The following is a 14,967-nucleotide window of genomic DNA, read 5'->3' on the forward strand; positions in this document are numbered from 1 at the left end:
GGCTTCGATCTCGTCCTCATCGACCGTTCGACAGACAGTCTTGAAGAGGTCAGAGATGGTGAAAACGCGGAAGAGTTTGCAGACCCGTGACAATACTCTCAGCCTCTTTCGATCTTCAACGTAGACCCCTCTTCGATTTTTAGAAAGCTTGGCGAATTTGATGATCTCGATGAGCAGCTCCAGAGGCAAGGTCATGAGGCTAGCGCTCGAGGAAGGAGCGGAGACAGCCACTTCGGTTGCGGCACGGCCGCTTTCTCTGGAATTTTCCATCGCGGGAGTGGTTTCTCAAATGGCTTCTTGTGAGTGGATAGGTTGAAGAAGTTGGAATTCGAAGGTGGTGAGCGACCGGAGGTTGTTTAACTCAGGAAAGTGCCCAGGAGAAGAAATTGAGCAACAAGGGAGGAAATACCAAGGGCGGGCAATATCACTACTTACCGTAGAAAGCCCATGGGAGAAAGTGTGTAAGGCCAATTTATTGAAGGAAGCCACGAGAAGGTGCGACTGTTTTTCGAGCTGAGGGGGAAGTTGAGGCAGATGCAAGAAGTGAGTCAACTGACCGCCTTGAGAAGGTATTTTAGGCAAGTGAAAGATGTCCACTTAGTATAGGAGGCATGAAAAAGTAATTACTTACCATAGCCTTCTAGGAAGGAAGGATCTAAGACCGCCTAGGATTGTTTTAATTTGCATTGTCTTGGTCTGCTCTGCCTGGTCGGCTGCCTCGGTTATTCTACCTTCCGGTTCTTTGAAGAGAAGCAATAGAGAGATGTACTTCACAAACACGCGCTGTTTTCTTTTGGAAGGCCATAGAAGAGATGAGGAGGGGAGTAAACCCAACATGTACAAAGGTTAATCACGAGCTCAGAGATGCCACTTTCTCTAAAGAAGAATATCACAATAGACAAGACATAGGGCTGATTCCCAAGAACATTTTGCGAATCATGATACTCATTTGCCAAATAGAAAACCATTTCATTTAAACGCCGTTACAACTTGTGCAATTGTGCACTGCACTACCTTAGACCTTATGCCCTAGAATCACACAGCAATGTCGCCTCTAGTAGGCCAACTATGAGGTGCTTGGGCAGGGAAACAGATAAAGCAAGGTGAATCGCAAATAACCTCAAAGTACTGGCCCAAGAAACTTCCGGGCATAGGTATGCTGCCTTGGCCAAAAAAGACATGAAGATAGGGTTCTCAGACAGTAGGCCAGGCCAATTTCTCCACGTTATCCGTGAATTTGACGTCGATGATATGTCCTTGTTTGTCTTTGATGGGAACAAAGCAATGTCCCTCAAAAGACCGGTCCATGATGTAGAGGACATCCAAGTTAGGAAGGTTCTGCCAGACTTTCCACGCCTGGTCGTACCTCCGGGATCTAGCATCATGGAAACCGATGGCGGGTAGTAGCTTTTTGGAAATCGTCGAGGCCTGGTAGTGAACCGGCAGGATCGCATCCAGAGGTGAGGAAGCCAGGCAGCGCTCATCACTGAGTGCAAGGACCTTGAGGTTGGCCATAGGCGTCAGGTGTCTAGTTGCTAACTGATGTGCGAAGTTGATCAGCAGGGTGTTCATGTTGCCTGTAGTGAGGCAGATAAAGGATGCAATATTAACTTACCTGCAGATCCCATCTTGGCCGTACCGGGGAACCTCCAAAGGCCATGGTTCCGCCCATACTCACGTGAGATGTATGGGGAAAGATTGCTTGGACTTCTTGGAAGTCACTGGCGTCCCATCGCATTTTGCAGATCTGGATATATGCAAGCTGAGGTCCGAGTATGTTTGCGAGGTCGCTCAGACCATCGATAGAGTCCAGTCGTCTGTTCAAAGGCGCCTCAAAGCTAAAAGCTCTGAGATTCGGAAAGGCGGTTACGATGAAGCCTACGCCTGTCGTGACGGGGAAAGACAAAGCAGTGACCATTGAGAGATCCCACTGAGGTGAATCGATAATCCGAGACAACGGCCTGATGAGGGACACTGTTGCCTTGAATCGAAAGTCTAACCGGAGTTCCTGAAGATTATGCAATTCGCCCATGAGGAACATGAGGTCCGTCGGAGTTGACGGTCTGCAGGAAGCCACGGGGCCTTGGATCTGAACAAAGCGGCCGGGGGTTCGTGAGGTTGGCGGACCTTCTGTGTAGATGCTGAGTACTCTGAGAGGAAGTAATTGTCAGTCAACAGGCCTGTGCCATGTGGGTAGAATACCAGACATACTGTACGGAACGAACGATGCTTTTGTTCCGAAACACCCTCATCACATGGTCGGCGAGGGTGTCTTCAGCGCAGCTTATCTGGGCAACTCGGAAGATGGTAGGAATGCTCAGGTATCTCATGAGTTGGCAGGTGTTGGAGATCGGGACGAGAGAGATGTTGTTGTTTTCCATCTGGCGCAGAATTTCCAAGATGAGCTCTTGGGGCATCCGTCGGAGCGGGAATTCGCCACGGCCGTCATTGGTAGGGGGCTGGCCGGGGAGTTGGATAGGAACGATGGCACTCATCTTGTCGCTGGGAGTGAATGAGAAGCAAAGACAATTTCGTTGGAGAAAAGTATTTGCGAGACTCGATGTGCGTGGGGTGAGGGTGAGAGTGAGATGAAAAAGTGAGGCAATCGCGTGTGAGCGCGGCAAATATTTCCAAGACTTGATGAATTTTGAGAAGGAGAAAGGCTGTAGTGAGGAAAAGTGAAAGGAAAGGAGACAGGCGATCTCGCACGAGGGGATGTGTCTGCGAGACTCGATGGGTATTGAGAGGAAGAAATTCCAAGATGAGTGAGGGTGAAAAGGAAAAGTGGCAGGCCGAAGACGCGACTGTTGTGGGAGTTTACAGAGAAGAGTAGGAAGGCGCCCTCACCTCTGACCCGGTCGTACCTTCTATAGTCGGCGGTGTGATTTAATTCACATGAAGGTGTGTATTCAGTCATTCACGTATTCAGTTTGATGATGCAGCATACACTCGAGTTCTCGACTCCGGATTCTTCCTCGAACACGGCCATAGTAGCCCCTTTGTTTATTACTACCCCTTGTCTCTCTTATTCCTTCTATCTTGCCTTTGTTCTATGTGCAAAGTTAGCTTTCTTCATCTTGGGGCTTTCTCTCCAAACTTCTTATAACTATTGGCGTATTCATTGGAAAAGCTGCTGTTTTGAAGCAGGCAACCTGCCTCCGAAACATAGGCAACAAACAGTATTCGGGCGTCAATCTCGCCCCTGGTATCTATACACTGCTTTCTTAACGCTTCAAATTACATCAATTCTGCAGATAGCATCTTGTCGCTCAGATCAATTGACTCTGTTGAGGACTCAAGCATTCCGAGCATCGGGACACCGCCTGTTGATAATCTCTCCTAAGGCAGCAGCCGACGTAGCCAGGCTACCAGCATCTTCGGGTCCTGTCACTGCCAACTTGAGCACTCTGGCTGCAGGGCCACTTCTCATTGTCATCGTCTAAACCATCGGAACGAATTACACGCATCCTATCGTGGAAATAAGCAATAAATGACTTTCTGGTGATGAAGGTTACGCAGAGAAACGCGGCAGGTGACGTCCTAATCGCGGGATCCACCGCTTGAAGTTGAGTCACGACCGGACACTTAAAGTGCCGGGCGAACTATACCCGCGATGATGACCCGATGCATCCCGACAACCTCAGGCTTAACAGCAGCGATGATTCTCGATTATAAATGGCCTGGAAGACGCTTCAAGTTCAATGAGATCGCCATCATTGTTCTCATTGTTGTGTACTAAATTACTGAAGTAAGAAGTCTTTCACAATGGATCCTCTATACTTGGCAGGTCAGGGAACTGTAGTCCTAGGACTGTATGACCAATTTATTCGAGCGATAAACTGCATGGTTATAGTATTCCAGCCATCTACCGGAGAGATGAAAACTGATTTGCAAATCCCAGGCTCCGTACCCCTTCTTCTATCTCTTGCCCACTAGGAGGATCTCCCGTTACTTATTAAATTCAAACCACAGAGACTCTGCCACATTTACACCTCATAGCGTCCCAGAATCGTCTAAAAGCCGCGAAAGTTCTTCACATCATCTGCTTTCCCTCGGCCTTTGGGCCTGCTACATGGGAACGCAAACGGTTATCTACTCTCAGCTAGAGTCTCATTTGCCAAGGGCCATTGCAATGACGCTCACCACAGTTGCCTGCGCTCCTCTCCGGCTATCCTGGACATACTCAGTCGCATCTGACGAGAATGGGAGGGATGAAGTCTCCGTGACGCCTCTCTTCGCCATGCAACGTACCACATGGCAACGCTTCATCGCTACAACGGTTTTGTGCGACAACTTCAACCTTGTGGCGAGTTTATGCCTCAAGCTTTTATCCGACGCTGTCTACTCGTTCCCCACTGACGAAGAGATACTCAGCGGCGAGGCTACGATAAGTGTCTCGTCATATCTGAGAGCCGCCGTCTTGACTCTTTCGACCACGATGGTGCTATGGATTCCCGAAACAGTAATATCCACATACGCTGCTATTGTTGCACTTTACCAACATTCAAAAGTCCACATGGACCAAGGATGGCTGTGTGGTTTCTCGGAGGATATTCGTAATGGGATCCATTCCATGAGTTTGCGACTCTGTCAAGACCTGGCCCAGGACTACTTGCTCGGATCCGTCTGTGTTCTAGGGATTGCTCTCGCTCCGATGGTCGGTTGGTTGCTGTTCCGGCGACCTGTATGAAAAACATAACTTCATGTAAAAGGATGCGTCTTGCGCCAGCAAAAGATGTAGTCTAAGATGCCACCCACCTCAATCTTATAACCACATATGTGTCAATTTGACTTCAAAGTTATGTTTACACGCTGTCATGTTGTGTATGAACATGTACGGTTGTCTTGATTAAATGGAACTCGACTACATCTTACTCGGCATCCGCATGCCACCATCTAGCCTCAACACCGTCCCGTTGAGCATCACATTCTCAATAGCATGCCGTGCCAGTGCCGCGAATTCCTCGGGCTTACCCGCACGTACGGGAAACTCCATAGAACGTTCGAGACTGGCGCGGACCTTGTCGGACATCATGGACGTCATTCGTGACTCGAACAGACTCGGGGCAATGGTGACAACGCGGATACCGAAGCGGGCAAGGTCACGGGTCATAGGAAGCGTCATGGCCGCGACAGCACCTTTACTCGCAGCATAGGCGACCTGGCCCTTTTGGCCGTCAAAGGCCGCAGAAGATGCGACCATGATGACGATGCCGCGCTCGCCGTCGGGCTTGGAGGGCTCGTTTTTGGCCATGAGAGCCAGTGCCTGGCGGGTAAGGTCGATGGTGCCGCGTAGATTAATGTTGAGGACAAAGTCCCAAGCGTCTAGGCCGAAGGGCTCGCCATGGCGGTCGAGAATCTGGCTCAAGTGTTAGATACGGACATGATGGCAGTAGTCGGACTCAGGGATGGAAGCATACAGATGACGGGTTTCCAACGCCGGCTGCTGGGATGACGCCTCCGACAGGCTTTCCGGACTCCTTTACCCAGGCGGCGGTTCCCTGGACGGCGGCCTCGATGCTCTTGGTGTCCAGGACATCACAGACAAAGAACTTTGCGGATGAGCCCAGCTTGGACACCAGCTCATTGCCGCTATCCTCATTCATGTCCAGAATAGCGACGTTTCCTCCATTGTTGCATATCTCCTCCACGCAAGCCTGTCCCAGGCCAGACGCGCTGTCATGGGATGAAAGTTAGCGTGGTGGTCATTGGCATGTGATCAGGGATGGTGAGCTAGGTAGTTGGGCTATGGAGAGAAGGTTGTTGAGAGATTGAGATGCATTGCTTACCCGCCAGAGATAATAAATGTGTGACCTGAGATCTTCATGATGATGTTTGTCTGTGGAAAGAAAGTATAAAACAAATCACATGCGTTGCAGTTGAGGGAAGTCAAAGGAGGTCAAATGGGACGGTGTTGAGGTGAGAGCTTACAGCAGGTGCCCCACTAAAGCTCGGTAGTCCGGTGAGGAATGAAGTCAAGCCTCGGCAGCCGGTGTAGTCTCGGTGAGGAAGGGTGGGCCTTCTAAGGTGGACCCGGCATGGGCCATGTCAAGCCACGATTGGCGGGGTCACCAGAGGCAGTACGTACTGTCAGGGCTGGGATGGAACCAATGAAAATCTGTCTCCGGCCGTCTGATAAGGCTTTGAGGTACGTACTGAAAGCAGCCACACTTATGGCACGTGCACGGTACGCGGGTGGGCTTGACGTTGGCGCTCGAGCCTCCCATCCCATGTCGCAGACTCAGCGGAGCCCAGCGGAGGCCCGGTCCAGTTGTCTGGCAGTGGTGGTGGTGGTGGTGGTAGTGGTGGTGTGCCGTCATTGCAGCACATTTGGTGCTTTGCCAGCACACTTCGCTGTACGCTGTACGCAGTAAGGTACCAACTACCTACCTGAACGCAATCAGCGCAAGGCAAAGAGCGCACCTAAGGTAAGCGACGTCAATCTTCCTTTTCCCTTGCCCAACTCGAAACAACAAACCCGATCTGACGCCTTTTTGCTGCTCGTTGCGACCTCAACGTCGCCGCCAGTCCCAGAGGCCGCCGATTCTTCTTTTTCCTTTTCTTTATGCCTAGCATCCTGTGCTTTTTGCGAATCGAAAGTTGCGCTTGAGCGCGTTATCGGCCCAAATTAGAACTGTCACCGTCTTTTGCTTACAAACTGCACGACTTTCCCTCCGCCGCCATTCAGCTTCCCTACCGGCCTTATCGCTGCTGCGCCGCCGTCGCCCGACTTTTCCGACCGATACACCACATCGCGCTGCAGTACCTTACCTTATACACATTTCGCGCCGCCACGATGACAAGACCACGTCGTTCCAGCGCCGCGAGCGAGGAGAGCAACGGCACCGCCGGCGAACAGGTGAGGAACCACCTAAACGAACTCCGATCCGATAACGACCGGGAACATGGGATGGGCTAGCATACTGACGGAGTGCGCAGGAGCTGGGTAGCATGTACGACTACTTAGCAAAGATTATCTTGCTGGGACCAAGCGGGACGGGCAAGTGAGTGGCATCAACACCCGAATGGGAGCACGCGACCAACTCCAGCACTGGCACTGGCACTGGCACATAGCTGACATGACGCTTCTTCGCGATCCCAGGTCCTGTCTGCTTCATCGCTTCGTCAAGAACGAGTGGAGAGTCCTGTCGTCACAGACTATCGGCGTCGAGTTTGCAAGCAAGATCATCAAAGTCGGCACCGGATCACGGCGGAAACGGATAAAGCTTCAGGTATCCCCCCAACGCTCTGGACTGTGCGACCGAGAAGGAGGGCGATGCTGATTACAGGAAACACCAGCTTTGGGATACGGCCGGCACCGAACGATTCCGCTCCGTCTCGCGATCATATTACCGAGGCGCCGCCGGAGCCATTCTCGTCTACGATGTCACAAATCACAGCAGTTTCCGTGGCCTACAGCCCTTTCTCAATGACGCACGCGCACTAGCATCCCCGAATCTCTCCTGCCTCTTGGTGGGCAACAAGCTCGATCTTGCGTCCGATCAACTTATCGATACAAGCCTTCCTCCGCCAACACCGAGCAGCGTCGGCTCCATGTCGTATTTTGCAAACGGCTCCGTCGGATCAACGGGAACAAGTCTGCCATCGCTTGGCACGCAGCAGAAGGCCACGGAGGCGCCGGAAGGGCGGGAAGTCAGTAATGCGGACGCGAACAGATGGGCAGGGACGGTCGGGATTCCGGTGGTGATGGAATCGAGCGCGTTTAACGGCGAAAACGTGGACGAAATCTTTGCGAGGCTCGCTAGAATGATCCTTACCAAAATCGAGTTGGGCGACATTGATCCAGACGACCCGATGAGTGGAATCCAGTACGGCGATGGATACGGAGGAGGATGGAATGCGGGAGCCAGCGACGGCGCGAGCATCAAGAGTTCCATGACTGGCGCGACACTCGATGAAGCGGCGGGAGGTGTTCGCAGACGAAGAGGCCGACGAAACACGCGCAGCGGCGCAAACTGGGGGCTAAGAGACTGGGAAGAGGTCTTTACGTTATCGAACCGACGAAGAGGGGGCAACTGCTGCTGAGGCGTTGATGCCGTTTGAGGGCAGGGAAGAGAAGAGACGAACGAAACTTGGATTCTTGCTGGTTGATATCTTTGGGCGTGGAGTTTTGCGAGGAGTCTTATTTTTCCAAGGGATGGTCCATCACAGGACCGGGGATACTACGGGCTCGAGGGCCCGAGATTAGCGTTGTATCTGACTTTGGTTGACGACGGAGGAGCCACGTTCGCTTCACAGGTCGAAGTTGGGGGAGCTGGCGTTACGGGATAGATACCTCGTTCCCAGGTCGGGGCTGGTCGCACACACATACACGCTTCGCTTTCACAACTACATACATTAATGACACCTTTTGGTATATGCAGATGAGGCGGGTGCTTTTTGTATTGATGATGTGACTTTTGCGGGCGCCTTGACGGATTTGACTGCGAGGGGAACACAAACATGGAACTTTTTGCATGATCTGATTGGGATGTGAATTTGGATTTGAAATTGAAAAGGCAATCTTGACAGTCTTGTGACGGAGCTTTGGCTTCCTGAAGCGTTGGCAAATGCAATATCTCAAGTCTGATATTGGCCATGAAGTAAAGAATATGATGAACGGCGGGAATGCATCCGTCTAACTGGAAGCCCACTTGGGAGATATGATGCCAGAAGATGCCCAAGACGGCACAATTGAAAACTTGAAACGGCGAGCTGCAGAACAGCAATCCATTTGCAACACGGCCGAGAAATCCAGTGATTCGAAATCAAAGAAAAAATACTGCCGCACAGTAAGGGAGCGGGAAACTGGCAACGTGGAAGGTGGTCGTCATGAGGCTATCCTCGGGCCCTGGAGCATCGGAGAATGATGCAGCGATTCCCACGCCTATTCCTAATAAAGAAGACGGAGGGCCTCCCTCCGTGAAGGAACCCCACCGAGGTGAGCAGGGGTCTCCAAGGTGGAATTGGGGGAGCCTTTTTCTTTTTGAATTTTTGGGGTACAGAGGCGGTTCTCCACTCCGTTCGGTGGTGATTTATATCCCCGATGGTGAGACTTGACGATATTTATGGGAACTGGGACAACGACCTTCGAATGGGATGAGTTACCGATTTACCATGGCGACTTAGGTTGTAAGAGGATACCGGCGTGATGGGAACGGTCTCTTGCCAAGGATATGTACTGCGCCGTCAGTGGGCTTCTTGTTAGAACCAGCCCAGAAGAGCGCCGTTACCATCACAGGCGTTCTCATAGTTAGACACTTGAACAGAAGCACCAGAGAAAGGATCACCTCACTTCAGTCAGACCCCTTGGTCCTGCAGCCATGTGCGTGGCTTCCTCCGAATGCAGCCCGCCGGCAGGTTGACTTTATCCAGCAAGGGATGTAACCACACCGGGGGCAACACACTTTAAACAATGTTCCATTCCTCGAGAACAGATACAAGGCGCCCGTTGGAGAAAAAGAGGCGTCCCTCATTCTCCGCGCGTGCCTGACTTGGACCAGAAGGGGAACACCGGTAAGTGAGAACAGACAAGGTGGGAGGTGTGGGGGAGCTGGCTTCCAAGGGAAAAGCCTATGGGACAAAATGTGTCTTGGATCATGGATCGGGCATGGAGGGAATGGAGATGCATCTCGGCGGATGTCGTCCCGTCGTTCAGACTGAGGCAAGTAGCACGAGGTTGGAGGAGACTCTCATATCCCGGGATTTGGACATGATGATCGAACTTCAGGGATCTTTCGGCTTGAGAAGTTCTGTGCCGTTCCCGAGGTGAGGCGAGCTATGCGAAGTAGAGGAAGCTCAATTATCTTACATAGACCAAACGCATGGGATGAGGTGAGGTGGTAAGGTGAGATCAAGTGGAGAGAGCTCCCTGGTCTGGTATGAGTGAGGGTGGTGCATGGATGAGATGGTGAGGAGTATATGAGGACGACACATCCTCCCAGCCTTCCACGCTTATGACACTCATTTTGTTTGTAGGTTCTCTGAAAGCTGCCACCATCAGCTACATAATCCCACTTACTCGCCGGTTCTCCGCATCATCGTGAGGCTGCCAATTGAGCGAGCATACTGTCTTGTCTTACTCACACTCGACGTTCTCACAGTGAGATACCCAGCACCACGATCTGCCCCTCGGCCCCTCCAACACCCCCCGTCCCTGTCCCTGACCAGTACCTACCTTACCTTACCTTAAGGTACCTATCTACCCCGCCATCCTCCGCGGGGCACCTGCGCTCGGTGCGCTCATCCCCGACTTCATCGTCGCTCTCTCGCGCAAGCCTGCAAATATCCCGGGATTCTTCCCTTTTATCTCTGGTGAGATCCCGCCCATTTACTCTTCCCATTGGCATCTCTGCGCATCTTCATTGCATCCCTAATCACTCCCTCACGCGATGCGCGTTCATCCGGACCTCATCAGTAGCTCGACCACAGCTAACACCTCCAGCCACCGCCGTCCGCTCCAAACAATGGCATCACGAACCGTCATTCCAATCGACAAGAACTGGCAGTTCAAGCAGGCCGACAAAGAGGACAGCGAGCTCCTCGCCGTTAGTCAGTTCCCAACCAATGTCCACCTCGACCTCATTCACCACAACGTCATCCCCGACCCCTTTATTGGCAAAAACGAGCTTGACGTTCAGTGGATTGGCGAGGTCCAATGGCTGTACAAGACCACATTCGCCTCCGAGGCCATCCCCGAGGGTGCCAAGGCCATCTTGGCCTTTGACGGTCTCGACACCTTTGCTACCGTTGTGCTTAATGGCAAGACAATCCTAGAGACGGATAACATGTTCACACCGGAGCGTGTCGATGTTACATCTGTCCTGCGAAAGGATGGAGAGAACGAGCTGGAGATAACATTTGACAGCGCATACCTACGGGGTTGGAAGCTGGTCGAGAAGTACCCCGATCACAAGTGGGGATGCTGGAACGGTGACAACTCGAGACTTGCAGTACGGAAAGCTCAATACCACTGGGTGCGTTCTCCATAAGCCATTCGTCGTGAGGGTCATCGTACTGACGCTGCCAGGGCTGGGATTGGGGCCCGACTCTTCTGACATGCGGTCCTTGGAGGCCAATCAACCTCGAGATTTACGAGTCCCGTCTATCCGACCTCTACTTTGAGACCACCGTCGACAACTCCCTCAAGAGTGCCAAGGTCATCGCTCACGCAACGACTGAAGGCAAGGCTTCAAAGGTCCGCTTTGATGTGTCCCTCGATGGCAAGTCGCTGGCCTCTGAGACGATCGACGCCAAAGACGATGCGGATATCGCAGCAACCTTCCAAATACAGGACCCTGCGCTGTGGTATCCAATTCGCTACGGCAAGCAGCCCTTGTACACAGTGACAGCCACCCTCCTTAGCGGCAGCGACGAGGTCGATACCCTGTCCAAGAAGATAGGTATTCGCAAGGTCGAGCTGGTGCAGAGACCCATCAAAGAGCAACCGGGAACATCATTCTTCTTCCAAGTCAACAATGTTCCAATCTTCTGCGGCGGAAGCGACTGGATTCCTGCCGACAACTTCATCCCTCGCATCAGCAAGGAGAGGTACTACGACTGGATCCGCCTGCTGGCAGACGGCAACCAGTTCATGGTTCGTGTCTGGGGTGGTGGTATCTACGAGGAGCAGGAGTTCTACGATGCCTGCGACGAGTATGGCATCCTTGTGTGGCAAGACTTCATGTTTGGATGCGGTAATTACCCTACCTGGCCGGACCTTCTGAAGTCCATCGACAGAGAAGCAAGAGAAAATGTCAAGATGCTGCGTCATCACCCCTCTATTGTCATCTGGGCAGGCAACAACGAAGACTACCAATACGCAGAGAGCGAGAATCTGACGTATGACCTCGCGAACAAGGACGCAGAGAGCTGGCTCAAGACCGATTTCCCTGCGCGATACATTTACGAAAAGATCCTCGTCGATACGTGCAAGGACCTCATCCCCGACACTTACTACCATTTTGGCAGCCCTTGGAGTGGGGAGGACACCAGAGACCCCACGGTTGGCGATCTTCACCAGTGGAACGTCTGGCACGGCACACAAGAGAAGTACCAAAACTTTGACAAGCTCGTCGGCCGCTTCGTGTCAGAATTTGGCATGGAAGCGTTCCCCTCGGTCAAGACCATTGATGCATACCTTCCCAAGGGCAAAGACGACCCAGACCGCTACCCTCAATCCTCAACTGTTGACTTCCACAACAAAGCCGACGGTCACGAGCGCCGCATTGCCTTATACCTGGTAGAGAACTTCCGCTATGCGCCTGATCCCTTGGAACACTTTGTGTACTGCACGCAGCTGATGCAGGCTGAATGCCTGGCCTCAGCCTACAGACTGTGGAAGAGGCAGTGGAAGGGTCCCGGCAGGGAATACTGCGGCGGAGCATTGGTGTGGCAAATCAATGACTGCTGGCCCGTGACTTCATGGGCCATCTGCGACTACTACCTCCGTCCCAAGCACGCCTACTTCACCGTCAAGCGCGAGATGGCGCCAATCTCCATTGGCATCACTCGCACGGAGCACAAACACCCCAAGGACAAGTACACGCGCGTCGATATCGAAACCAAGACGCAGATTGAAATTTGGGGCTCGAATTTGCAATTGGAAGACCTGACCGTTGACCTGCTCGTCAAGGCATGGGACGTCGAGACCGGCGAGGAGACGTACTCTGAAACTGTTGACAAGGGCTTTGTTCTGCCTGAAAACAGGTCAACGGAGATGGCCGCCTTTGAGGTCCCGGTGAGGCAAAAGGGCGAGGAGGCCAAGACCGTCGTTGCGGCGTACCTGATCCAGGACGGCAAGCAGATTGCGCGGTATGTCAACTGGCCTGAGCCGCTCAAGTATCTGCACTTGCAGAAGCCCAAGAGTTTGAAGGCGTCGCTTGCAGAAAACGGCGATGTGGTGGAGATCAGTGCCGAGGTCCCCGTCAAGGGTGTCGCGTTGGAGGTTGAGGATGATGCTGTGGTTTTCAGCGATAACTTAGTCGACATTGTCCCTGGTGAGGTGGTCAAGATTGGAGTCAAGGGCGCATCCAAGGATACCAAGATTGAGACGAGATACCTGGGTATGCTCAACTAGACCAAGACGCACCGGTGGGCAGCAGACCCCGGCATATAGTGAGAAAGTAGGGGACATTTGAAAAGCAATGTGTATGATTTGGATCTCAATTCGTACTGTGGCATCGTGATCGTAATCGAAAGCCGTCTATCCCTACTGAGTCTATGGCCACAACCAGAGTCTATGACCCGCAACAAACCACAAATGACTTCCCGGATGCCTCATCTCAAAACAACCTTGACCGTCATTTCCCGGTTACGCAGGCAAGAAATTTGTCTATAAGGCGGCTAAGAATAGCCCCTCCAGGCGAAGCCCCTCAGTGTCGGCGACTTCGGTATACACCCTCGGGCTGTGGTAGGGGTGGTACGGGTACGGTCTTGCGTGGGAATTCAATGTTAGCAAGAAAATCTCCAATCGCCTCGCATGGTCGTAGAAAAAGAAACAGAAACTAGTTGCAACTCACCCGTATTCAGGCGTAAAAGAAATCTGATAATCGGCGCCGCGAGTCGCGCTGTGTTGAATGACCTTTGTCCAGAATCGCTCAAAGAACTCCCTTTCGGGCTTGTAGATTGGATCTGAAGGGTCGGCGCACTGCGAGGCCTGTGTTGTGCCGATGCGGGCGTGGACGTGGTAGATCTATGGAGGCGTCAGTATCGAGACCCATCGTCTAGGCGCTAGAGGCGCGGTGACTCCGTTCAACTTACATGCGGGATGATCTTTTCCAGAATCGCTTGGTCTTCTACGGACTCGTCCAGCAGACGCTCTGACACGACGACCCAGTGGGAGATGTCGGCGGTTATGCGAAGGCTGAAGCAGAGTAGCCACCATCAGAATAGGTTTTGGTGCACATCATTGAAGGTGATTACTCACTTTGGCACTCTTTCCAAAATGTACTTTGCCGCGTACGGGTTGAACATGGATCGATTTCGGTGTGTCTCGTGTGTCACCCGTCCAGCGAACCCCAGTTCCTCGTCGATCTTGAATGTGCCTTGGTAGAACTCGACGGACTGGTCGAGAGTCCAGATGTCGCTATCCTTCGAGTTTTAGTACTCACTCAACATCAGCTTGATGACCGTGAAAGAGCATACCTTCCAGACTGGGCGTTGACTTTCACGGGCTTGAGAACTTGGGCACGTTCTAGTTGCTTGCGATAGTGATCCAGGTGGTCTTTTGGCGTCAGGCCGGGTGGCCTGGGACCCACGTACCCGGGCCATGAGGACATGATTCTAAAGCAGGGGCATTAGGAGAGCCGACTCATGGTGCTTAGGCGAGGGCCTGAAGCTTACTGTGCGACAAGCTGGAAATCAAACTGATCAAGTATGCGTCTCAGTTCGGGTAGTTGCTCGGCGGGGACGTCTCTGTAGTCAATTTCGACTCCGGCTACGCGGTATGGGGTGTCAGTTGCGAGATCATCCTCACAAGTTACAACGCTGCAAACGCAGACTTACTGTAGCCCTTGGCCTTGAGATCGGGAAACAGAGCTTTCCAATCGGCGAAGTTGTCGCCCGGAGCAATGCCCCATAGCGTGCGGAACCGAGCGATGCTGGGCATGTTGATGGAAGTGCAGCTGTGATGAGCTCTAGTATGGTCAAGGAAGCTGACGAACGATAGAGAGATCAGGGGCAAGAGTTCAGCTTCGAGAAAGGAAATGCCTGGCAGGGCGGATGTGCGAGGGCGAGACGTTGCCTTTTAAAGCTCGCACAATTCCTACGGAGGCCCTTTTATGGTATTGATCCCACATTTCCAAGCTCCCCCACGATTCCACCCCGCGTCAGACTCGAGAGCTCTTATTCCATCTATAGCCGGTCAATGACCAGAAGCCAATTCGACCAACTGGGCTTCACCGGTGGACCCCGAAACTGGACCGAAAGCGCCCGAGACTTGCTTTCGTTCCTTTTGCTGTGGTACAA

At 52.5% G+C, this 14,967-nt stretch overlaps 5 protein-coding genes across 5 annotated transcripts; 2 read left to right on the top strand and 3 right to left on the bottom strand.

The window, feature by feature from the left end:
• Nucleotides 1-1,194: 1,194 nt before the first annotated feature.
• N0V96_000921 (uncharacterized protein) lies at nucleotides 1,195-2,495 on the bottom strand (the record flags this gene model as incomplete). The annotated part of the gene is made up of 3 exons (XM_053198122.1): nucleotides 1,195-1,539; nucleotides 1,616-2,150; nucleotides 2,212-2,495. 3 exons carry the CDS (start codon nucleotides 2,493-2,495, stop codon nucleotides 1,195-1,197), a joined length of 1,164 nt encoding a protein of 387 aa, XP_053044460.1.
• A 2,369-nt stretch (nucleotides 2,496-4,864) lies between these two features.
• On the bottom strand, nucleotides 4,865-5,827 carry N0V96_000922 (uncharacterized protein; the record flags this gene model as incomplete). Its single annotated transcript, XM_053198121.1, has 3 exons — nucleotides 4,865-5,359; nucleotides 5,421-5,676; nucleotides 5,790-5,827. The coding sequence occupies 3 exons, from the start codon at nucleotides 5,825-5,827 to the stop codon at nucleotides 4,865-4,867; spliced, it is 789 nt and encodes a 262-aa protein (XP_053044459.1).
• Nucleotides 5,828-6,796: 969 nt separating this feature from the next.
• On the top strand, nucleotides 6,797-8,046 carry N0V96_000923 (uncharacterized protein; the record flags this gene model as incomplete). Its single annotated transcript, XM_053198120.2, has 4 exons — nucleotides 6,797-6,859; nucleotides 6,940-7,004; nucleotides 7,103-7,232; nucleotides 7,300-8,046. 4 exons carry the CDS (start codon nucleotides 6,797-6,799, stop codon nucleotides 8,044-8,046), a joined length of 1,005 nt encoding a protein of 334 aa, XP_053044458.2.
• Nucleotides 8,047-10,466: 2,420 nt separating this feature from the next.
• MAN9 (Beta-mannosidase B) lies at nucleotides 10,467-13,078 on the top strand (the record flags this gene model as incomplete). Its single annotated transcript, XM_053198119.1, has 2 exons — nucleotides 10,467-10,976; nucleotides 11,030-13,078. The coding sequence occupies 2 exons, from the start codon at nucleotides 10,467-10,469 to the stop codon at nucleotides 13,076-13,078; spliced, it is 2,559 nt and encodes an 852-aa protein (XP_053044457.1).
• Nucleotides 13,079-13,516: 438 nt separating this feature from the next.
• On the bottom strand, nucleotides 13,517-14,608 carry N0V96_000925 (uncharacterized protein; the record flags this gene model as incomplete). The annotated part of the gene is made up of 6 exons (XM_065756071.1): nucleotides 13,517-13,693; nucleotides 13,762-13,864; nucleotides 13,928-14,086; nucleotides 14,146-14,283; nucleotides 14,344-14,437; nucleotides 14,506-14,608. 6 exons carry the CDS (start codon nucleotides 14,606-14,608, stop codon nucleotides 13,517-13,519), a joined length of 774 nt encoding a protein of 257 aa, XP_065615311.1.
• Nucleotides 14,609-14,967: the final 359 nt, after the last annotated feature.

Source organism: Colletotrichum fioriniae, assembly GCF_027942845.1.
Source record: "Colletotrichum fioriniae strain IMI 355084 chromosome Unknown scaffold_1, whole genome shotgun sequence".
Taxonomy (NCBI): Eukaryota; Fungi; Ascomycota; class Sordariomycetes; order Glomerellales; family Glomerellaceae; genus Colletotrichum; species Colletotrichum fioriniae.